The sequence below is a fragment of the Pelophylax lessonae genome (genome assembly GCF_965119305.1).
Source record: "Pelophylax lessonae genome assembly, chromosome: 5".
Classification (NCBI taxonomy): domain Eukaryota; kingdom Metazoa; phylum Chordata; class Amphibia; order Anura; family Ranidae; genus Pelophylax; species Pelophylax lessonae.
This window is the reverse complement of record NC_138772.1, coordinates 400650787-400674532: the sequence shown is the minus strand read 5'-3', so window position 1 is coordinate 400674532 and position 23746 is coordinate 400650787. Positions and strand designations below refer to the sequence as shown.

At 43.8% G+C, this 23746-nt stretch overlaps 1 protein-coding gene across 1 annotated transcript in view; it reads right to left on the bottom strand.

Annotated features, from left to right (window-relative positions):
- The window catches only part of RIOK3 (RIO kinase 3), a 30525-nt gene that overhangs the window by 3107 nt on the left and 3672 nt on the right, over window positions 1–23746 (bottom strand). Inside the window, exons 2-12 of the mRNA XM_082259620.1 lie at window positions 22284–22405; window positions 20160–20305; window positions 19789–19896; window positions 12403–12512; window positions 9210–9353; window positions 8990–9117; window positions 7572–7754; window positions 5786–5945; window positions 5567–5647; window positions 4882–4971; window positions 582–689 (exon numbers count right to left, since the gene is read on the bottom strand). Coding sequence (XP_082115746.1) covers window positions 582–689; window positions 4882–4971; window positions 5567–5647; window positions 5786–5945; window positions 7572–7754; window positions 8990–9117; window positions 9210–9353; window positions 12403–12512; window positions 19789–19896; window positions 20160–20305; window positions 22284–22405 — 1380 coding nt within the window. The remainder of the gene's footprint in view (window positions 1–581; window positions 690–4881; window positions 4972–5566; window positions 5648–5785; window positions 5946–7571; window positions 7755–8989; window positions 9118–9209; window positions 9354–12402; window positions 12513–19788; window positions 19897–20159; window positions 20306–22283; window positions 22406–23746) is intronic.

Here is a 23746-nt window from a genome sequence, read left to right as displayed (position 1 = left end):
AAGTTACCTGGTACTTACATGGCTGAGGAATCTCCCCCATGCCATGCAACAGCACCGGTCAATCACAAGGGAGAAAGAATAGGGAGTCAGATGTTCCCTCATACCTGTAAGTACCAGCTATTTCCCTTAGCTTTAAAAATAAACAAAACAAAAGCAGAAGAGGAGCAAAGGGAGGGGGAAATTTAACTGAGCCTGTTTGGCCTGCACGGGTTGACTTTAAAGTTTGTATTAGGGAAGACGCCAACAGGCTACCATTTATGGGATGCAAGTGAAAATTTCCAATATGGTTTTCTTTTTTTGTTATATGGTCTTGATATGCCATCTGCTGTCTCTTTGTTGGCACCTGATACATTATTCAATTTTTGTACAAAATGACAAAATTGGTTGTATCATATAAAAAACACTATTAGAGGACATTTGATTTAATTTGCAATAACTAAAATTACACTTTTTTGGACAGGGAACAATAGGTCTTCATTTGATCGTATCTTTTTCTGCAAAGCCATGCAGAGTTGCAGTATGAAAGTTATGTTAGGTCTTTTTATTTAGTACAAAATACAATAAACCATAATGTCGTTTACCTCTGCAAGGAAATCCACTTGATTATCAGAGGTAATATTCAGGCCAGAGACCATATTGAAGAGTTCACGTTCATTGGGAGTCTCTGCAACACCACATTTCTGGAAGAACTAGTGAGCAATGGAAAGAAAATCTTAGTCAATTAAAAAGATCTGTGTGTGTGGAATGACTTCAGCAAAACAGAAATGCATGCCATTTATGTATACCCAGCCCAAACCAATTTATTTTGATCTTAGATGGGGTAGGAAAGAACAGAAAACTGTTATTCAGGGAATCATTAAGAGATTTCTAAATTACTATCTCAGTGACAATGGTTTCCTTGGACAGGTAACAGGGAAAATCTGCAACAGAAATACAGGGAGGCATGAGTATAATGTATATATCCTTCTATAACCTTAATAAAATTTATATTTGAAAAAAAAATACAGGGAGGCAATGAAATGCTGAAAGGGCCTTAACCCCTCCCCTACTCTAATATGAAGCATTATGATCTCTCTCCATGTTGCTGGTAGCGATTTTCCTTTAACTTCCCATCTGTGAAATTTTTGTCAAGAGAACAAGGAGGAAATTGCTCCACTAGGGCCCCATTTAGCTGTAGAGACATCTAAAACAACCTGACATTGTCAAAAAATTTTGTCCAGGTAAAGGTTGTTTTATGGGCAATGATAACAAAGTGTTAGCACTGCTGCATTATACAAGCAGGACATAGCAATTTAATGTGAATTTGACATGGACACACACACACACACATACCCTCACGTATAAAAGCACAGACCTAGAGGCAATACACAGTGACAGTGTCAGTGCTACTTACCTTCCTTTATCCAGCATTGCACTTGCTACTATGGCATGTTGCTACATACTTCTGGGTCTTATCCACATCCAATCAGCGTGTCCCCCTAACTCCTGAAGACATTTACTGCCATGTCCAATTAGAGCAGTGCAGTCTCCCCCTGCGGTTTCCCCTGTCACTGTTACATCTTAGACTCAGCCTGATGTTTGCTGCATCCAATTATGGTGACTTCCTCCCACTGCTTGGTCTATTTTAACTCGGCAAAGCAACCCGTTCACTACACAAGCAGGGTTGTTTCAAGCTAGCTGCTGTGGCCATGGTGAGCCTGCTACCCAGTTTGCACCTTTATGCTATTGATTCCCGTTTACCAAGCTCTGAACATATTCCTGGTTATCGGTATCCTGGCAATCTGTGTCTGCAGCCAGCCATGATCTCTGGCTTGCACCCTGGTGACCAGTTCTGTTTAGGGATGCACGGATAGCAGTTTTTAAGAACGAGTAAAGGGACCGGTTTGGGGGGGGGGGGGGATGTCCTCTCCTGTCGGTGCTTCTCAGCAAGCCGGAGTAGGAACCCGCCGGTGACAGAAGTACACCATAGAGAATACTGAGGACCAGATGGTCCCCCGCAGTCTCTAGGACTCTCTGAGGCCCGGGGGCAATATGTCACGCTCGGCCTGACAGTTGTAAATACTGCCATGATCTTGGCTGGATAGCAGAGATCATTTATTATTATTTTTTATTTTTTTTATTTCAGGCATTCCAGCCTGTAGGAGAGATCTGAGGTCTAATTGACCTCAGATCTCTCCATAAAGAGGACCTGTCATGCACCATTCCTATTACAAGGGATGTTTACATTCTTTGTCAAAAGGAATAAAAGTGAAAAAAAAAAAAAAAAACACACATTGAAAGTGCCTCTGTCCCCACGTGCTCACACGCAGAAATGAACACATACATCCGTTGCGCCCACATATGTAAACAGCGTGTGAGCAATTTTAAAGCGTGACATGTTAGGTATTAATTTACTTGCCGTAAAACCATTTTTCACACAAAAAAACTGGGCTAACTTTAGCATTTTGTTTTTTTTTTTGGAAAAAAAAAAAAACACAAACGCGTTTGAAAAATTGCTGCGCAAATACCATGTGACATACATACATACATACATACACATATATATATATATATATATATTTGGGGTTCTGAGTACAGTAAAACCTTGGATTGCGAGCATAATTTGTTCCGGAAGCATGCTTGTAATCCAAAGCACTCTTATAGCAAAGCGAATTTCCCCATAAGAAATAATGGAAACTCAGATGATTCGTTTCACAACTATTTATTCATAAATCCTTCAATTTATAGTCTATATAAAAAGATTATAGCATTGCGATAGGTGGTGTAACCATAAAATGTCCATCCACAAATAGCCGCTTCCACAAGGGGATTGGAAGCAAAATCCAGCAGGAGCTACAGGGTATCAAAGAGAAGAGAGGCGCCTCTAAGTGTAGCAATATGGTTCCATTTAATGAAGGTACAACATTTAGCAACTCGCATGGTTGATGAATAAAACAGGCACATCCAAGTATGCAGGCATCCGGGGTAAAGCTGTCCACATAGACCATCTTCTGCACTGCCGGCTGCCAGTCTGTAATACTGACCGGGAAGACCACCCTGCAGTAAAGCGATCTGAAAGCGAGGGGCAGCATGGAAGGGATGACGTAGATGGCGGTGTAGAGGATGGTCCTATGTGGACAGCTTTACCCCTGATGCCTGCATACTTAGATGTGCCTGTTCCCATCATCAGCCATGTGAGTTGCTAAATGTTGTACCTTCATTAAATTTAACCATAGTGCTACATTTAGAGGTGCCTCTCTTCCCTTTTATACTCAGCTGTGACTTGAGGCTACTTGTATATCAAGACATCGCTTGTATATCAAGTCAAAATTTGAAATTTTTGCTTGTCTTGCAAAGCGCTCTTAAACCAAGTTACTCTCAAACCAAGGTTTTACTGTAACTTTCTACCAAAAAAAGAAAAAAAAATTATTTTTACATGTAGGAGCGGAGTGCCAGAATTGGCCCGGTATGGAAGAGGTTAAAGCATGTTTATATATGTGCAGGCTGGCCGCAGTGAGATTTGAAAAAGAAGTCCTGTGCAAGGTCAGTCTGGTTCAGGTGCGATTTCTTATCTCATACACTACAATTCACATTGGAATCGCACTGCAAACCGAGTTTGAAGGTTTCAGTTTTAGCATCGGAGCATTTGCACAAGTACTAGTAATCCACTGTAATCCATGGCATTAGACCAGGACAAACTCAATCTGGTGCAGTGACTACCTTGACAGAGGATACCAAGCATAAACCTTATCTGTTATTCACACCAAATGCATTTGTGTTAACATGCACTACAGCTTTCAGATGTGTAGTTTCTTTCAAAATGCAGAGCAACACACCAAAATGAAGAATGCAGGACACGACAGGCATAAATACAGTTTTGATCGTATGATGCTCCCTACGTGTCAACAACCATGCTGGGGAGATGCAGGAGGGACTTGCATATGCTCTCATAATCTGAAGTCTGTATTTATATAGGCACTTTAGAAGGTCGTTATGTAAAATATTAGGAGTATGATCTAAAACCACTAGAGGCAAACTTCATTATTACGCTAAAATGATTAAATGTATTTTTACATAAAACTAGCATAGGCGTCTGTCCCTTCAAAACAGCACCCAGACTGGGAAAGAGAATCATTAGGAACGAATCGGGCTCTGAATAGATATGATGACTTATCAGTGTGTTGCTGCTACTTTATTGTTCAGTCGGTGGGATGCAGATTGGTGTAGACACTGCTATATTCCTAAATTCTAACAGATATTGGGTCATGCTCTTGGCTGTGCTTTATGGCAAAGATGTAGAAGCCACAAAAGTGGTTGGACAGAATTTCAAATACTTTAGCAAATAAGACAGTTCACATATGTGCATTTAGGTATTTGCCTTAAATGATGAATTCCAGACATGGTATATTTTCCCATAGTTTATACTAGTACGGTTTGGACCAATACAGCTATGTACATACCATACCTGCCCGATACCCCTGGAAGCTGGAATCACTGAAGAAGACACTGCTAATCCAGTGATGTCCATTTGCTCATGGGTTCTGTGCTGGACGGCTGGCCTGATGCACTGAGTAGAAGAGGTTGGCTGCCCAGCATGGGCACCATTCAAAGAATGCTTTGCATTTTCTACAGGAATTCAAAGCATTCTCTGATTGGACGAGGTGGAGCTGCGGGGTTGTGATTTCACATTCTCCATCGTCTACAATCAAAGAATGTAAAGCAGTGTCCTTTCTGTGATTTCCAGCTTCCCGGGTGTTGATCAGGTATGGTGTATGCATAGTTACATTGGTCCAAGCTGTACCAATGTAACTATAACCGTATGTGATGCTGGGAATTCTTTTTTTAAGTTTAGCTTATACTCCACCACATATTTGTTCTTTAAAATGTTCATTCTTTATTTACCTGTGACACATTTCTGCAGTCCCTGTACAGAAATTCCAGTCCATGTGGATGTGTAGGCTCAACTGACTGACTTACATCAATAAGCCACACCTGTAGTGAAAAAAAAAAAAATAAATAAATTCTCGTCAACTCACCCAAATGAAACAAAACCTTTGATAAGCCAGTCTTTCAAAATAAATGCAATTACTTTTTTTAAGTTTAAAGTATTATATGAGTAGTATTTACAGTGTACACAACCTAAAGTTGGCCAAAACCCAGACTGAAAGAGGCTTAACTGTTGCATACAATGTTAGCAGCACCTCTAAAGCACTTGTATCCTAATCCATATATATGTTTATGTTCAAAGAGAAGTTTGATTTTTTTTCTCCTTTTAATAATCAAATCCCCAACACTGAGAACCGATCGATTGAACCCTGCTGATCGCTTGGTTCTCACGGCTCTCTGCTCTGATGCTCCCCCGCCCCAATGGAGAGCTGGGCTGTCGAGGGAGCAGGAGCAGCCGGCTCAGGCTCTCAGAAGTGCAGAATGAACTCTACTCCTGTGATCCACAAGAGTTGTGCACCCTAATGGGCTTTGGCTGTAATTTTTTTAAACTGAATGATTCAGTCATGAAATAAATGCAGATAGATATCTTTATTATCTCTCTATCTTTAGACTTCGCTACTAAGTAAGCAAATACACTTACCTTTCCATTATGCCACATCATGTTATATTCACTCAGATCAGCATGAACAAGATTACACTGTTCATAAAGCTGCTTCATCATCTAAAAGCAAAAAAACACAAATCAATAAACCTAAACCTGCTCTAAGCTTTAAAATTAGTCAATGTAGTACTACATCATCCCAGCCCAAATGTCAGTTTTAGAACCAACACTGTACTGTCATAAGAAATGTAAACTTACAGCAAGGACTTGGTAATAAGCAACTTTGGATTCTTCCAAACCAAGCTTAGCTTCTTTAAGGGTGGGAGCAGGTACCTGATCCTTTCCAATAAAAGACATGACCAAAACATGCTTCTTTAACATAACAACCTCTGGGCAAGGAATGCCAGCTTTCTCCATTCTGTACAAAAACACATGTAAAAAAAGAAATGGTTATACAGTACAAATATTACACTGATTTGCTTGGTGTCATTTGCGGTCAGCTGTACATACTGGGCTACACTTAGCGTATGGCTTGCTGATGTGACGATGACATCTAATACAACTGTCTTTAACACCAGTACTAGAAAGACAGGACACGCCTGACAACCTTCCCTCAGATTGGACATGGAGGGCAAAAAAAAAAAAAAAAAAAAAAAAGGAGAAGCAAGAGTTCTAGTGCAACACCTGTGAACCCTGTTTGGTCAGCTCCCAGACTCCCAATCTGCACAACAATGGCTATGCACTCTCTTTGAATCTTTCTTTGGATCTCAGTAAAATCTGATCACCTTATAGGAGGGCCCGCAATATAAATACATTAGTTGTCTACTACCATGACTTAGCCTGCATTTTACATTTTTGCAATGCCATCAACCATTATGTAGAGCATGGGTGTCCAACCTTTTGGCTTCTCTGGGCCACATTGAGTGTAGATACATTTTCTCGGGCCGCATATAAAATATATACTATAGTTAAGGTATATAAGTAATAAACCGCTACTGCGCCCTTTCCGCGCTGCCGCGTCCCCCCCCCCCAGCACTAAATTTAACACAACTAGTGGATGATCCCCTCCGAGGCAGCCTCTGCCTACAGTCAGCTGGAAACCTGTGGCCGTGCCCCCAACTCGACTTCCTTCCTCCCCAGCAAAAAAAAAAAAAAAATTGTCAGGGGGCAATGGGCCGCATTGCCTGTGGTTCCGGGCCGCAGGTTGGACATGCCTGATGTAGAGCATGGGTGTTCAACTGGTGGTCCGTAGAGACCGCTGACATGACCCCCTGCTCTGGGAATGCGGGTCAGCAAGCCCAGATCATGGGTTGCCGATCTGCCATCCCAGAGCATCAGAATGGATGGACCTGGCTCTGGAGGAAGCATGCGGCTACAGAGGGAGTAGGAGCCGCATAAGCCGATGCTTCCTCTATAGCGCCGCCTCCTGTCCCACGTGAAGTGCATTTGGTATCAGTCCGCTTGGGACAGGAACCTAACAGTCAGCGATGCCAAAACGGAAGGTTATTCGGTTGCTTTCACACTAATCGAGTGCAGCACAGTGCACCTGAGCCTTTTCCAGTGGGTTAGCTGCACTGAGTCATTGATTTCTATTATAACCTGTGGGTTTGGTGCAGTTTCTGAAAGCGCATAGTTGAGATGCGTTTTTACCACACATACCCCCCAACCACTAGTGTAAAGGGTTGCAATGGTGGTCCTGCCCCATGCTCCAGGGAGCCTATGTGGCCTCCCTATCACATTCTGTTTTACACTTGGAAAGAAGGGGTGGTGAATGCGGCATATACAGGAACCTATCCTTGCCATTTTACTCCCGCAACCACTGAAAGACGGTTTATCCTCTACTTTCCAGCGGCATTCAGAGGCTGCAGGAAGAAAATGTTCATTATGCTATTCAAAATTCTGAACCATTTTGTTGCAGCCCACGACCGATTACCAAATCACACTCGTTCTTCAAAATATTGAGCACCCCTGATCTAGAGTACTGCTCCTCCACCTGTCATTCTTCATTTTGATATGCTACAATGCTACTTGCTTCTCTGCATACCTCTTCAGATTATGCTTTTCCTTTTCTGCCCACATTCGGATGATCTTGCGTGGATTCAATTTGCTGAAGCGATCCTTGAACCTGTAATCATCCTTAATATATTTGTCTCTGTTCTTAAACTCATTTAGAGTTGTCTTGAATACCTTTATGGCACATTCAGCAGGTACTTTCTGGTCTTCCATGCTTTGAAAAACAAAAAACAAAAACTTTTAATCATATAAACGATTCAATGGCGTGGCAGGTAAGAACATCTGAAAAAGTCTAATCCACCCAAAAAGCAACATTCTAGTTCTAGGTGGATACTGATCTTCTGACCCTACGTCTAGGTCTATATGCATTTTTTAGTATGTTTTGCAGTAACGCTCTAGTCTATTTAACATGGTTTCCTATGGTACAGGTTTACATCTATGCGTTTTTCAGCCAGTGCGTTTTCGGAAAGAGTCAGGGACATTTTTTTTCCCCCTGCAGCAGATTATTGCATTTGCGTGTAAAAGACTTCAATAGACCCGCACCAAAAACGCAAGTGTTGGGTTTTGATGTGTTAAGGGGTCTGGTATGGATTTGGAGGAAAACCACACCAAAATCTATATCAGACCCTTATACGAGCATGCAGCCTGGCAGGTCAGGAAAGAGAGGGGGACGAGAGAGCAGCCCCCCTTCCCTTCTGAACTATACCAGGCCACATGCCCTGCTGATGGGGACAAGGATCTTTTCCCCACAACCCTTGGCTGTGGGGGGTCTGCAAAGGGGGCCTCCAGATCCTGGACCCCCCCATGTGAATGAGTTACCCATTCACCAAAAAAAGTCTAAAAGTGAACAAAGACAGTACAAGAGGTTTTTTTTTACAAGTATTTCATTTAAAAAAAAAAAAAAGTCCCTCAATGTAGATCATTAATCATGACAACCGCCAGCAAAGCCAGACCAGTGCATGCTGGGCCACTGATGTCATAGGGGAATGGCAATTTTTTTTTTTTACATTCAGATGTCAGCGGGGAAGCCTGCTGTCAGCTAATGACTCATCTGTTGTTAAGCACACATCGGCTGGCTTCCCGGCCTGCTCCATAGCAACCAGCTATTCACAGTGTGTTAAAGAGAAAATGCACTAAAAAAAAAAAAACAAATAAAAAAAAAAAAAAAACGCAGGTTTAAAAATGCAAAAACGCACCACAAATTGTGTAGGAAAAATGCATCAAGTGCAGCCACATAGATGTGAACCTAGACTAAGTGAGCTTGTACTCCCAACAGCACGATCCCTGTGCCTGCAAACAGTTTACAGATCCAGGAGCTAAACGTGCACAGCTCTCCCCAATAGCCCCCAGGAGACCGAAAACATCAACTGTTGGTTTAACTCAACCCAACTGAAATATTACTTTTGGGCAAGCTAGTCCTTTAGAGACAAGCTTTTATTATCCCCATACCTTCCTCCATTAGCGTGAAACACAACGGATTCTTTTCCAGTGCTCACAACACCATTAATGGATTCCAGTGTCCCAGCATTCACCATTTTATACAAAAGCAGTCTTGTTTTGGGGTCCACCACTTTTTCCTGCAACACATTAAATCAGAAAATGTTAGAGTTGTGTACATAAACAGAATCATGCGTAATAAAATGTAAAGACAGGACCAAGTTAGACTTACAGCTGTTGACACTTCCTTTTTGTCATGCACTCTGGCACTCTTGCGTTGTTCGGAGATTGAGTGTTGCTTTAATACATTGAAAACCTGATTGGATAACTTCAAATCCATTCCAATTCCATCTCCAACTTGAAACTCTGGGGCAAACTGAAAGATTTAAACAAAAAGGTTAGGTTCACCATGTTCTGGAGATTTTACCATCAATACTGCGGTAAATAGAACGCATATTCTACTGGTTCAAATTAACAGTTTAGCTCAGCTAAAAATTAACCTTTAATCAAAATGATCACATTTTTTTTCTCTCAGAATACAAACAGAAAAAAAGAAAGCTCTCTGCGTTATCATGCTAGCCATGAAAAACACTTTCTAAATAAAGGCACACACAGATAAAGTTGGCCCACCCCTTTGACTGAATGCTAGCTAACTCCTTCATCAGCGTATAAACCTGGCCTTTAAAGAGGGTGTGTGGCGTTTTTTTTCATGTTCAGGACAAAAGAGTAAAACTTTTATTTATTCTTTGTTAGGCAACAATAAAAAAATTAAATTGGATATTTCAGTCAACACGCATCAAGTTTTCTGCACTTCTTTGCTTCAAAAGATGGTTTGGGGGTACTAAATTTTGTAGCAAAAAACAGCTGATTTTAAGAGCTTATTTAGTTGGGCAATTAAGGCCGCCCTCAATGCAAAGCAGCTGGCAGATGCATGTGCAGCCATCTCAGAGCCCATAGAAGTAGATGGGCACGCAGCAGCTGCACAGACAATTGCATGTCAAAGTATGACATCGGGGCAATAGCAGGTGCAAGGATCCGAACTCTTGCATGTACATCCACTTCTATGAGCTGCCTGCATGCAACTGAGGTGGATGCACACACATCTGCCAGCAAGCCTGCATGGAGGACAGGCTTAATCGCCTGTCTGAATGAGCTCTAAATATAGGAGCTGCAATTGCTTAGATTCTTCTAAGAACATTAAACAAACACAGTGGATTTACCACTTTTAGGTCACTAACCCAGAACAAGCATGCCAGTTAGAAGAGTCACATGGCCTTCTCTGCTAATTGTTCAGGAGGTTAGTTGAAAACACTGAATAAAGGAAGTCAGCATGGTAGTCTGCCAGTTCTTTGCAGAATGAGAAGTCCGCAATGAAAGCTTCCACGCTTCTACAACCACTTGACCGCAGGAGGATTCTCCCCCCCCTGACCACGCCATTTTCTGCGATATGGCACTGCATTACTTTAACTGACAATTGCGCGGTTGTGCAACACTGAACCCAAATAAAATGTATGTCTTTTTTTTTCCCCGCACAAATTGGAGCTTTCCTTTTTGTGGATTTGATCACCTCCAAGATTTTAAATTTTGCACTATAAACAAAAAGTAATGATGGCAATCAGCGACTTCTAGCGGGACTGCGATATTGTGGCAGACATTCAGACACTGGAACTTTTTGGGAACCAGTGACACTAATACAGTGTAAGTCACAGTACTAATGACACTGGCTGGGAAGGGGTTTAAACGTCAGGGGCAATCAAGCGGTTAACTGTGTGCTTGACAAGTGTTTTTCTAAATTGTGGGAGGTGCTTTAACTAGGGGAATACCTGGATCCTAGTCCCTACTTTGCAGAGACACAGGATCCATGCCTTGCCTTCGGTCAGAATGGCAATCTGCCTTGTTTACATAGGCAGATTGCAGTTCTGTCTCTGGGGCTGATGAATGGCAGGTGCCAGAGGACATCTAGTCTGCGGTACCCACTGATCAAATCCCGCTATGAGTAGTCACAGCGGAAGCGAGCCGCCGCTGGTGCGTATTTGCGCCCCCTACAGGATCACATATACACACACAGTATAGTAAAGTATAGCAACTAATATGGCAATAGGGAGGATTAGCAAGTGTTTAAAAGAAAGGATTTATCAAAACATTTACACAAAAAAAAAAAAAAAAAAAAAAAAGGGGATATAAAAGATCAGTTTGTAAGCATGAAAAAGTGTGACTAACCAGCAAAACACAATAGAGGGGAATTAAATTGGAGCAGGTGTGCATAGTAACCAATCAGCTTCTATATTCAGTTAGCTTAGCTAAGCTTTGAAAATGAAAGCTAGAAGCCGACTGGCTGCCATGCAAAGCCGCCTGAGATTCTGCCTGCTCCAGTTTTAGTAAATTCTCACCATTACAGTTTTACTATAAGGTTACCTCGATTTACAAATGTAGTAAAATAATTGGTAAACGCACTCTGGGTACTCTAGGTTCCTCCCACTACCCAAATTTCAGTAAGTTAACTGCCTTTTATCAAAATAGCTGTTGTGACCATTCTTGTGAGTAAATGACTGGGGTAGGGATGTTAAACTAAGCGCCAATAAACCAGGTGCCTATTTTAACAACTGAGGCCTTGTTTACACCTGAGCAGAGTGATTTTCAGGTGTTTTTACTAAAGTTCTGCAAGCATATTACCAGTGTATTACAAGCATTTTACACGTGTATTCAAGGTGCTTTTAGTTACAGATACATTAGGGGAGTAAATTAGAGCCGGTTCACACTGAGGCGACACGACTTCGGGGGGCGACCTGTGAAGTCGCGTGCACCGCGACTTCGGTGCGACTTGCAGGGACTCCACATAATTGAAGTCTATGCAAGTCGCTCTGTGGTCGCCCCAAAGTAGTACAGGACCCTTTTTCTAAGTTGGAGCGACTTGTGTCGCTCCTATTAGAACGGATCCTGTACTACTCAATGGACCGCGACTTGTCAGGCTGACAAGTCGCCTGACAAGTCGCAGCAGTGTGAATGGGCTCTTAGGGGTTGAGAGCCAATGTTTTGCCAAAAAAACATGAAAAACGCTCATAAATTGCTTGTAAAACACTCATGTGGAGCGCTATTCAGGTGTTCCCCCCATTGAAGTCTTTGGGGCCAATCTGCCTAAAAGAAGCTTACGTATTTTTTTGAGCGACAAGCTCTTTGCTACAAGCAACAAAACACTTAGATGTGAACAGGGGCCATTAAAATGAATTGGATTTTGTTTGTTGAGTGTATTAGAGCTACAAACTTCAAGCAGAAAATCGCTCAGGTGTGAACAGGGAATTAATGGTGCCTGAAATGCTTTGCAAAATGTTGTCGGCATTATATAATTGGGTAAAATAAATACATCTTGTAATATTTAAAAACAATCCTCAAAATAGTATATAAACAGAGCATTCTCCTCTGCTTACATTCTCCATCCGAGCTGTATTCTTCCTGCCACACACGACCTCATCATGTTTGGTTGTAATATCTTTACCTTTACCAATGAATCCTTTTTTGGGGGTGGTGGTTGGTTTATCTGCATATGAACATATGAGAACATCACTGGAACACAATTGAATTACTCTAATATTTCAAGAAAGTTTCTTAATTTCTTTTAAGGATTAAAATGACATATTGATCAATGAATTTCCACAGGTCCCAAAGTGACTTCCACAGTGTACTGAAGCCTTGTTCTAGTGACTCCCATCAACAGCTTACAGGGAATCTCTCGGGATACAAATCATCTACTTTTTTGAAGTTGCACACTCTGGACTGCCTATCCTAATCCCAATTCAAGCGGGAGTCACTGACCCAAAACAAACAAGAGCACATTAGCTGTCCTTATAACTTAAATACACCTCATTCTATCAAGGCTAGTGACTTACCTGTCCAGGGATCCAGCAAGGTTCGCACCCGAGCCAATTCTTCAATTGACTTTTGTTGCAGGTGCTGACATCTTGGGTATAGGAAACCGGCAGTGAAGCCTTTCGGTTTCCTACAGTGCATGTGCAGGCTGCGCTTTGTTAATGGCCTTGCAGCCTGGTACACAAAAGAAGTTTTTTTTCACTCCGCCCACGGGAGCTTACTCATGGGGATGGATAGGCTCCTTCCCAGCCAGCACTCACAGCAGCAGGCACAGGACTATATTTACTAGCAGCCTGAGCAGCTCACATGCATACCAAAAGTTCTTCTGTACCCACTGATTTTGGACAATTTTCACCCCATGTGTTCCCAGCTTTAAGCTGGCACCACCCGGCTTGACAAAAAAAATGTAAAGTAGCCAAGTGGAAAACTGGCAACCAAACAGTCACTGCACCCTATCAGAAGTAGTCACTGTTCAGGTATTTAGCTGTGGGTGCTGCGGCTCCTTAAATATATTGGCTGGCAAAGGAGCCTACTCAATTCACACTGTTTAGCATGGGTGTAGGAGCCTATTTGATTTCCCTCCTTAAGCCCTTGGTCCGAACAAGAGAAATCTATGCAAGTATGACTAGCATTACCACGCAACCAAAAAGGGGTGTACATGCACCCTCAAAAAACAAGGCAGCAGCAGCAACCGGTCCCGTATGTCTGTCCTGCACAGGACATCTGAATTAACATGGTTGTCTGTATCAACATCTTAGCTCAGATGTAGATTCTGATTCCTGAGTAAACATGACAGTAAGCTTGAGTAGAAAAGCAGATGAAAGGTATTGAGAGACAGCACTGAGATCACTTTGAGAGCTCCACACTTACTCTGGTTGCTCCGCTATAAGTGCCGGTTCACACTTATGTGATGCGGGAAGGCTGCGAATTCGCAGCCTGTTCCCGCTTTGCAAACGCACCCCTGGCAGTTCACAATGCCATATGCGATACGCTGGGGGTGTCAATGAAATGTTAACGACACCCCCAGTTTGATCGCATATCGCAGTGCGATCTTTACAGTTCGCACAGGATCGGATCGCACAAGTGTGAACCACTGTGCGATCCGATCCTGATGCGGCTGAAAAAATTCAAGTTAGACTTACCGGTAACTTGTTTTCCAATAGTCTTTCAGGACAGCACCTTAGAGAGATGGCTCCTCCCTCTCCTCATCAGGAAACACCCCATCCACCAGATTTTAAAAGGAGGCTTCTCCCACCATTCATCAGTTTGTAGAAGAGTACCTCCGGCCCATGCTGGAACACATAAACAGATATGGTTAATCACAGCAATACATTTTATACAATAGGGCGGGATCCTCCTGCTGTCCTGAAAGACTATTGGAAAACAAGTTACCGGTAAGTCTAACTTGAATTTTCCCTAAAACGTCTTTCAGGACAGCACCTTAGAGAGGATTATCGAGACTTACTCAATTTAGGGAGGGACCACAGCTTGCAGGACCTTTCTGCCGAAAGCCTGATCTTCAGCTGCCAAAAGGTCCAACCTATAGTGTCTTGCAAATGTAAAGTAGCTTGACCACGTAGCCGCTTTGCAGATTTGATCTGGAGTGGCACCAGCTTTCTCTGCTTATGTAGTGGCTAACGCTCTAGTAGAGTGAGCTCTGATCCCCTGCGGGGGAGACAATTTCATTTGGGAGTAAGCCTCTGAAATAGCGGATCTGAGCCATCTGGCTATTGATCCTTTTGATGCCTGGCGACCTTTTTTGTTGCCAGAGAAAAGAACAAAAAGAGTTTGATGATCTAAACTCTTTAGTAACCTCCAAGTAGTGTATAAGAACCCTTCTTACATCTAGGTAGTGAAAGCTTTCTTCCTTATCTCCTGATGGATTAGGACAGAAGGTAGGCAACACAATTTCTTGTGATCGGTTTCTCGTTGAAGCTACTTTTGGGAGAAACCCTGGATCCGTCTTGAGAATTATCCTATCTGGATATATGGACAAGAAAGGTTCGATAGCTGATAAAGCATGTAATTCACTGATTCTTCTTGCTGATGTTATTGCCACCAAGAAGACTGTCTTGAGGGTAAGGTTTTTTAGTGTAACCGTTTCTAGTGGTTCAAAAGGTTCCTTTGTGAAAGCCTGAAGGACCACCGACAAATCCCATTTGGGGAATCTTCTGATAGTCACTGGTCTGGAGCGGGTAAGGGCCCTGAAGAATCTGATGATTAAAGATTCTGAAGAAATGGGCCTTTCCAAGAATACCCCCAGGGCTGTAACTTGTACCTTGAGGGTACTTACTGCCAAACCTTTTCCTGCGCCCTCCTGTAGGAACTCCAAAATTGAAGTAATACTGTCCAATTTTTGATCTTTCGATTCACACCAGGTATTATATGTCTTCCAAACTTTTGCATATATATTCCTTGTGACTTTTTTCCTACTGGAAAGTAGAGTAGCAATTAATGCGTCTGAAAATCCTTTCCTTTTCAGCAGTTGCTCCTCAGATACCAGGCGGTGAGCTTTAGCTTTTCCACTTCTGGATGATAAACTGGACCTTGAAACAGTAGGTCTTGACGAAGAGGGAGCTGAAAAGCAGGTTTTACTGATAGTTGAAGGACAGTCGAAAACCAAACCCTTTTGGGCCAATAAGGAGTGATCAGGATCACTGAGGCTCTTTCCATTTGGATTTTTCTCAACACCAATGGAATGAGCTGGAAGGGGGGGAAGGCATACCCCAACCTGAACCTCCAGGGATGTGCCAGGGAATCTACTCCCAGAGAGTGGTCGCTTCTGTGGAGTGAGAAGTAAAGTGGAAGTTTTGCGTTTTCTTTCGTTGCAAACAGATCCACCTCTGGCTTTCCCCAAGTCTTGGTTATCAACATAAAGACTTCTGGGTTCAAGCTCCATTCTGCTTCTCGGATCTTCTGCCTGCTTAAATAATCCGCCACACTGTTTAGTGTACCTTTTAGGTGGATTGCTGACAAGGAAAGTAACTGCCTTTCCGCCCATTGCAGAATTTCCGTTGCCAAAAGCTGTAGGGTTTTGCTTCTTGTGCCCCCTTGCTTGTTTAGATATGCCACTGTAGTGGCGTTGTCTGAAAGGACTTGAACATGAGTCCCCTGAAGATTTTGAGAGAAGGCAGTTAGGGCTAGGCCGACTGCCTTTAATTCCTTCCAATTTGAGGATTTTCTTGTCTCGGTCTGAGACCAAACCCCCTGTGCCAGGTTTTGGTTCCAGTGGGCTCCCCACCCCCAACTGCTGGCATCCGTTGTTAACCTCTGGTCTGCCGGGAAGGACCAGGCCAAACCCTGAGACAAGGTTATCCGATTTCTCCACCACCAAAGGGACCTCTTGACCTTGGTGGGGATTTTTACCTTTAAGTCCAAAGTCTCTGGATTGTGATCCCAGATTCTGAGGAGGAAATATTGGAGTGGTCGAAAATGCAGCCTTGCCCATTGGACAGCTGGAATTGATGCAGTCAGGTTTCCAAGGACTGACATGATCTCTCTGATCGACCACCACTGATTTGTTTGTAGCCTTGCTACCAAATTCTGTATTTTGACCTGTTTGTCTTCTGGTAGGAAGACAGAGCATAACTGAAACCCTAGGAACTGAACCCGCTGAGCCGGAGTGAGATTCGATTTCTTGATGTTCACTATCCATCCCAGAGCTTCTAGATGACCTCTTGCCTTGTGCAGGTCCTCTTGAAGTTTTTCCTTTGACGGGGCAAAGAAAAGCAGGTCGTCCAGGTAAGGCACCACAGAGATTCCCTGAAGGCGGAGGGGAGCTAGACACTCTGCCATTACCTTCGTAAAAATACGAGGGGAGGATGATAGCCCGAAAGGGAGTGCTTTGAATTGGATATGGAGCATTTCCTTTCCCAGATTTACTGCCAACCTTAGGAATCTCTGCGAGCGAGGGGCAATAGGGATATGTAGGTAAGCATCCCTTAAGTCGATTGATGCCATGAAGCATCCTTTTGTTAACAGGGTTCTGACTGTAAGAATTGAATCCATTCGAAACTTTTTGTACAGAACTGACCTGTTTAATGGTTTCAGATTCAGCATAAGACGAAAATCCCCCGATGGTTTCTTTATCAAAAATATGTGGGAATAAAATCCCTGATGTTGTTCCTCCACTGGAACTGGACAGACAACTCCCTGTCGCCTCAGGTCCTTTAACAGGTCCATCATAGCCAGGGCTTTTTCTGCATCTCTTGGGAGGTTTGTGACAAAGAACCTTTCGGGTGGCGTCTCTGAAAACTCTATGTTGTAGCCTTGGGACAGCATATCCAGAATGTATTGATTTTCTGTTATGGCTGCCCAATAGGGGAGGAATTCCCTCAATCTTCCTCCCACCGGCAATGTCTTGTCATTGTGTTTTGTTGGTTGACACAGGAGGATGGAAGAGAACACCTCCTTTCCCTTTGGGTTTTTGTGTCGACCAGTTTCTTCTCTTCTCCTGGGGTCTGCTATTTTGCTGAGCTTTTTGAGGTCGAAAAAGCTTCTTTGCTGCCTGTTTCTTCTTCACAGGAAAAGACTTCTTTTTGTCTGCTGTTCTATCTAGAACAGAGTCTAGCCCAGGCCCGAATAGTAGATCCCCTTGAAAAGGAAGTCCACACAGCTTATTTTTAGAAGCTGTATCTCCAGGCCATGTCTTTAACCAAAGAGCCCTTCTGGCTGAGTTGGATAAAGCTGCAGATCTTGCTGTCATCTTCACTGACTCTGCTGAAGCGTCAGCAATGAAGGCTATGGCCGTGGAGAGCGTGGAAAAGGAATCCAAAATTTCCTGTTTAGGTGAGTCTGCTGTGATGTGTGCTTTTAGCTGGCTAAGCCAGTATTCCAGATTCCTGGACACACAGGTTACTGCCATGGCAGGTTTCAGACTCCCCATGATGGATTGCCAGGATCTCTTAAGTTGCTGGTCCATCTTCTTATGCATGGGATCCCTCAGGATTCCCATGTCTTCAAATGCTAGGTCTGTTGACCTAGAAACCTGGGAGAAGGCTGCATCAATCTTTGGCATCTTATTCCAGGGAGCTCCTGGGTCTTCATCAAAAGGAAATCGCCTTTTAAAGGCTTTAGGGAAGAAGGTTTTCTTTTCCGGATCAGCCCACTCATGTTTTATTGCATCTGAGATGGTCTGATGCACTGGGAAGATACGGCCCTTAGGCTCTTCCAAGCCTGCATACATTTTGTCATGTAGGGACAGTTCCTTCTTTTCCTCCTCTAGACCCAGGGTGATGTAAACTGCCCTCAGGAGACCATCCACTTGCTCTAAGGATAGTTTGTATTTAGTGGGCCTGCTTTGTGCCCCTCCCTCCTCTTCTTCCTCTGAATCCTCCTTGGAATGTGAGGGGGAATTATCTCCTTGGGTGGAAGGAACCCCTTCTGTCCCCACCGAAGGAACCAATTGTGAACCCTGAGAGGACAGTGAGGCTGATGGCTGACTCAGGGCAGGGTCCTGTAGGGATGACCGAAAAGATTGGATGGTAGCATCCAATTCCTTCCTCACAGATGCGACTAAATCGCCACAAACTGCAGATGCTTCTTCCTTTACTAGTGCATCAATACATCCCTGGCAAAGTGTCTTTTTCCAACTTTCCGACAACTTTGCTTTGCATGAAGGACACTTTCTCTTGAAAACAGTTTCAGAGCTTTTAGCCTGGAAGACATGAATGGGAAAACATACACATGCTTCTTAAAAGTCAGCCTGATTCTCAGGGCCACCAAAGGTGCACAGAAAGACATTTAAAGGGAAGTCCCATGTGCCCTGACAGGCCCCCAGCCACCGGGGGGAAAGTAAAAGGGATGGAGAGAGACCCCACAGTAAGATAGGCCATATAAAGATACCCCTTACCTGGGCCTTACTGGTGCCTGTGCCTGTCCCACTCGCTGAAGAAGCTTCCATCGCTTGGCAGCGGTATCACCTGTGGCTTCGGTACCAGTTCCGGAGACCAAAGCGCACCTGCACTGGACCGGATCCGGAATAAGGCACCAGCTTGCTCCTCCCTTCTTCCTCTGCGTCCGGCGGAAATGACGCCATACGCCCCCTGCAGAACGCTGCCCTTTCCGGAACCTCACTTCCGGTCCGGACGAGCGTCACTCGATCCGGAGAAATGGCAGCAAATTTGAAAAAAAAAGGCGGCGGAAACCTAAGAAAATCGTTCCGCTCCTCCAAGATGCCTTCCCAGGGCTGTGCTCTGCGGGGTCTTGACTCAGCCTAGAGCACTGAAGAGGAAGAAGGAGCCCATGCACTGCAGTCGGTCGCGTGAATGGGAGAAGCAATCGTCTCCAAAAAAGGGTAGGTGGACGTAGGAAGCCCGGTCTCTCAGGATAGCACCTTAAGAGCCCAGCTCCCCACAGAGGTAGTCCTCGGCCGGAGGAAACACAAAAACTGATGAATGGTGGGAGAAGCCTCCTTTTAAAATCTGGTGGATGGGGTGTTTCCTGATGAGGAGAGGGAGGAGCCATCTCTCTAAGGTGCTGTCCTGAAAGACGTTTTAGGGAAAAAAGGTCCTGTGCGACTTTGGTGCGGGTGCAGTGCGAATTTAGCCATACAGAGTATGGCTGAATTCGCACCGACGATGACATGTAATGAAGGAGCGGTGCGCTCCGATATTACATGCGATCGCCGCAGCCGCAAGAATGTGAACCAGCACTAAAAAGGTTGTCAAAACAGCTTTATGCACCTTGTAGAAATGTATGCCAAACCTCTTTAGACAAAGCATAAACACTGAACTAATTTATTTTGTGTATAAGGTCTAAAACTGGTTCTGAACAAACCTACAGGTGGGAAGACAGCCACTCCATAACATTTTACTAATGACCTAAACCAATAGGAGTATTAGAGTTTGATTCATACAGCTTGAAGTGACATGATGTCAGGAATCAAGTAGGGGGTCTCAGCAGAACATAAAATTATAGCCACCATAGAGCATCATCTGTATCCTCACCAGCTTTATATGGGTCGTGGCGTGTATCCTGCCAATCCACTTCATCCTCTGAGCTGTCGCTATCTTCACATGGATGCACCTTGCGATAGTTTTCAAAGGATATGGAAACTGCAAACAGAGTACCATGTTTAACTAGTTTTCTAAGCTGTATAATCTTGGCCACATTGGGGTTGATTTACTAAAAAACTGTAAAGTGCAAATCTGGTTAAGCTGTGCATAGTAGCCATTCAGCTTCTAAATTCAGCTTGTTCAATCAAGCTTTGACAAAAGAAAACTGGAAGCCGGTTTCTTTGCAGAGCTGCACCAGATTTTGCACGCTCCAGTTTTAGAAAATCAACCCCTACACAGTCTTTATCACTAGGCCACTTTACCTTTACTGTCGCCATTAAATTTCTTCTCCTCTCTGAGAAGCTGAGCATCAAACTCCTTGTCAAACTGCGTCTGCAGCATCTGAGCCAACACGGCATCGCTTGACGTATCAATGTTCTCACTGGTTAAGAAAGAACCTTCATTGGCACTAAAATAAGAGTAGAAGATGGAGGTTAACGGATTCAATTGACAAGACACATTATTAAAAGGAGAACTTCACGCTCTCAATCAGCATTGACCCATTTTTAATCCTTATGCTGCTAGCATTAGTAAATAGATAGAAATGTATATTATACACTGCTCAAAAAAATTAAAAGGAACACTTTTTAATCATAGTGTAGCATTAAGTCAATTATACTCCTGGGATATTGATCTACTCAGATAAGTAGCAAAGAGGTTGTTAATCAGTTTCAGCAGCTTTGGTGTTAATGAAATTAACAGCAGGTGCACTAGATGGGCAACAATGGGACGACCTCCAAAACAGGAATGGTTTACAGGTGGAGGCCGCTAACATTTTTTTTCCCCCTACTCATCTTTTCTGACAGTTTTTCACTAGTTTTGCATTTGGCTAGGGTCAGTGTCACTACTGGTAGCATGAGGCGATACCTGGACCCTATAGAGGTTGCACAGGCATTCCAACTCCTCCAAGATGGCACATCAATACGTTCCATTGCCAGAAGGTTTGCCATTTCTCCCAGCAGTCTCAGGAGCATGGAGGAGATTCCATGAGACAGGCAGTTACTCTAGGAGAGCTGGACAGGGCCATGAAAGGTCTTTAACCCATCAGCAGGACCGGAATCTGATCCTTTGTGCAAGGAGGAACGGGATGAGCACTGCCAGAGCCCAACAAAATGACCTCCAGCAGGCCACTGCTGAGAATGTCTCTGACCGAACAATCTGAAACAGACTTCATAATGGTGGTCTGAGGGCCCAATGTCCTCAGTGGGCCCTGTACTCACTACCTGGCACTGTGGAGCTTGATTTGAATTTACCATTAAACACCAGAATTGGCAGGTCCTCTACTGGCACCCTCTGCTTTTCACATATGACAGACATGAAAGGGTCTGGAGTAGCCGTGGAGAACTGTCTTTAACATCTTTCATCCTGACTGGTTTGGTGGTGGGTTAGTGAAGGTCTGGGTGGGCATATCCATGGAGGAACGCACAGACCTCTACAGGCTTGACAATGGCACCCTGACTGCCATTCAGTATCGAAATTAAATCCTTGAACCCGTTGTCAGACCCGTCGCTGGTGCAGTGGGTCCCGGGTTCCTCTCGGTGCACGACAATACCTGGCACCATGTGGCGAGAGTATGCAGCCAGTTCCTGGAGGCTAAAGGAATTGATACCATTGAATGACCCCCCACGCTCGCCTGACCTAAATCCAATGGAACACCTCTGGGACATTGTGTTTCAGTCCATCCAATGCTACCAGGTTGCACCTCAGTCTGCTCAGGAGCTCAGTGATGCCCCGGTCAAGAAATACCTCAGGACACCATGCTTCATCTCATTAGGAGCATGCCCAAACGTTGTCAGTTGCTGCAATGACATTTCAGCAAAATGGATTAGCCTGCTGCATCATTTTTTCATTCTGATTTTCAGGGTGTCTTTGAATTCAGCCCTCTGTAGTCTGATAATTTTAATTTCCATCAAACGATGTGGCATCCTTTTGTTTCCAACTCGCTGATTGGCTCCCCATGTGTCCAATTGCAGTGGGAGCAGGTCGCCAGTGGAGTGCGCCCCAGACCCGAAGAGTCAGATCATGTAGTAGGTAGAGGATCTGGCGCAGAGCGGCCGCCCTGCCGCAATATCGCTGCGGTGGGCGGTCGCTAAGAGGTTACACTGTCTGAGGGGATTAGGTTTTCCATACTGTATTTCATAAATGATACAGTATAAGTTTTACATGAGCAGTGCGGCTGCTTTCTTCTGTGAAGTTTTAAGTCTCCTGAATGTGCTAATAACGAAGAAAGGTCTGAATTAGGAACCTGCACAAATAAATTTAATGAACAAGATCTTACGTTTTGTACAGCTAGTATATATTGTGACAGATGTAATCAGCATCAAGTTAGTGATCACCTGGAATGACAGATCTTAGAAGACGACAGAAGCCAATAATAAAACACTTACAGCACTTCTTCCGGGAAGCCATGTCTCTCTTCCTCTATCTGTAGCTCCCTGGCCAGCTCTTCACTCATGACTTCTGTCAAGGAGCACTGATTCACAGGCTTTGCAGGTAAACCCCAAGGGCTCTGAAATGAAGTAGAGAAGCGTTAGCCACAATGTCATAGGCAACTAGTAACCAAAGTGTCAAAGAAACAAAAAAAAAAAAACAAAAAAAAAAAAAAAAAAAAAATAGATAAATTCACAATTGATGCAAGTCCACTCTTTGATAGGAGATGGATAAATGGTACCTGCCCTTAATTTTCCAAAATATTACTTAAAGTGAACTCCAGGGAAGCAACTAAACACACCGATCAAATATATACATAAGAGATTGTTTTACCTATCAAAAGGATTTGTATTTCTGTTCATCCAGTCCTGAGATTTACATAGGGCTGCCACACAGTGCAGTTATGTCCAACAGGAAGGGGGAAATGTAATTTCACTTCTCTAATGCCTCGTTTTCCACTGAGCGGAATGGTTCGGGTCGGTACAGTTTGGAAGGGTTAGAATGGTCCGGTCTATTCAGGTGAGCGTTTCCACTGCAAGTCGGGCCACCAGGGGCCATGCGGGGTTCACACCAAATGAGGTGTTTGTTTTGCTCGTTCATTTGACGTGAGCATTGAAGTTTTCCTGTCCGCCAATCAGTGGAATCTATCGTGTGACGCCAGTAGCTCCGCCCTAACCGTACCATTTCCTATGGCCCTACATCTGAAGGAGGACCAGGAATGGTGCGGTTTGGTTCGGTTGTATGGGCCACTTTCATAATGGAAACACTCAAATTAGCGTACCGTACCGAACCGACCCGAACCGATCCGCTCAGTGGAAACGAGGCATTACATGTCCCCTCCCCTACCCCTATTCTGTGACTAAACAGTTAAAGGAGAAGTAGCCGTGATTAGTTCATTTTTCTGTCACCTTGAACTCTCCCAATGTCAGCATGCTCTTTACACTGCAAAAAAAAATGATTTACTACATGTGTTGCTTCTCCTTCCCCCTCTCTGAGCTATGCGGTACAGGGACTGAAAGAGGATGACAGCAAGTCAACATTGGGTACTTACACTACATATCTGGGGTGTCGGGGGGTTGTTGACAGTCTCTATATCTGTGCTCTATCATATTTTTCCAATAAAGAATTACATTTTAATTGTGTTGCTGCCATTGGTCCTCCTTTACAACCAATACCTTGGAGGTTCCTCTCTTTTTGGGGGTTTCTCCAGGGCTTTTATTTCCATTATGTGATGGCACCTTGAAAATGACACGTATTTTAAAGGCATTATGACCCCCTCCTGTCTATGATCTGTTGAAGCCAGGCATTATTACCCCTTCCTGTCTATGATCTGTTGAAGGCATTAGGACCCCCCTTCCTGTCTATGATCTGTTGAAGGAATTAGGACCCCCTTCCTGTCTATGATCTGTTGAAGGCATTA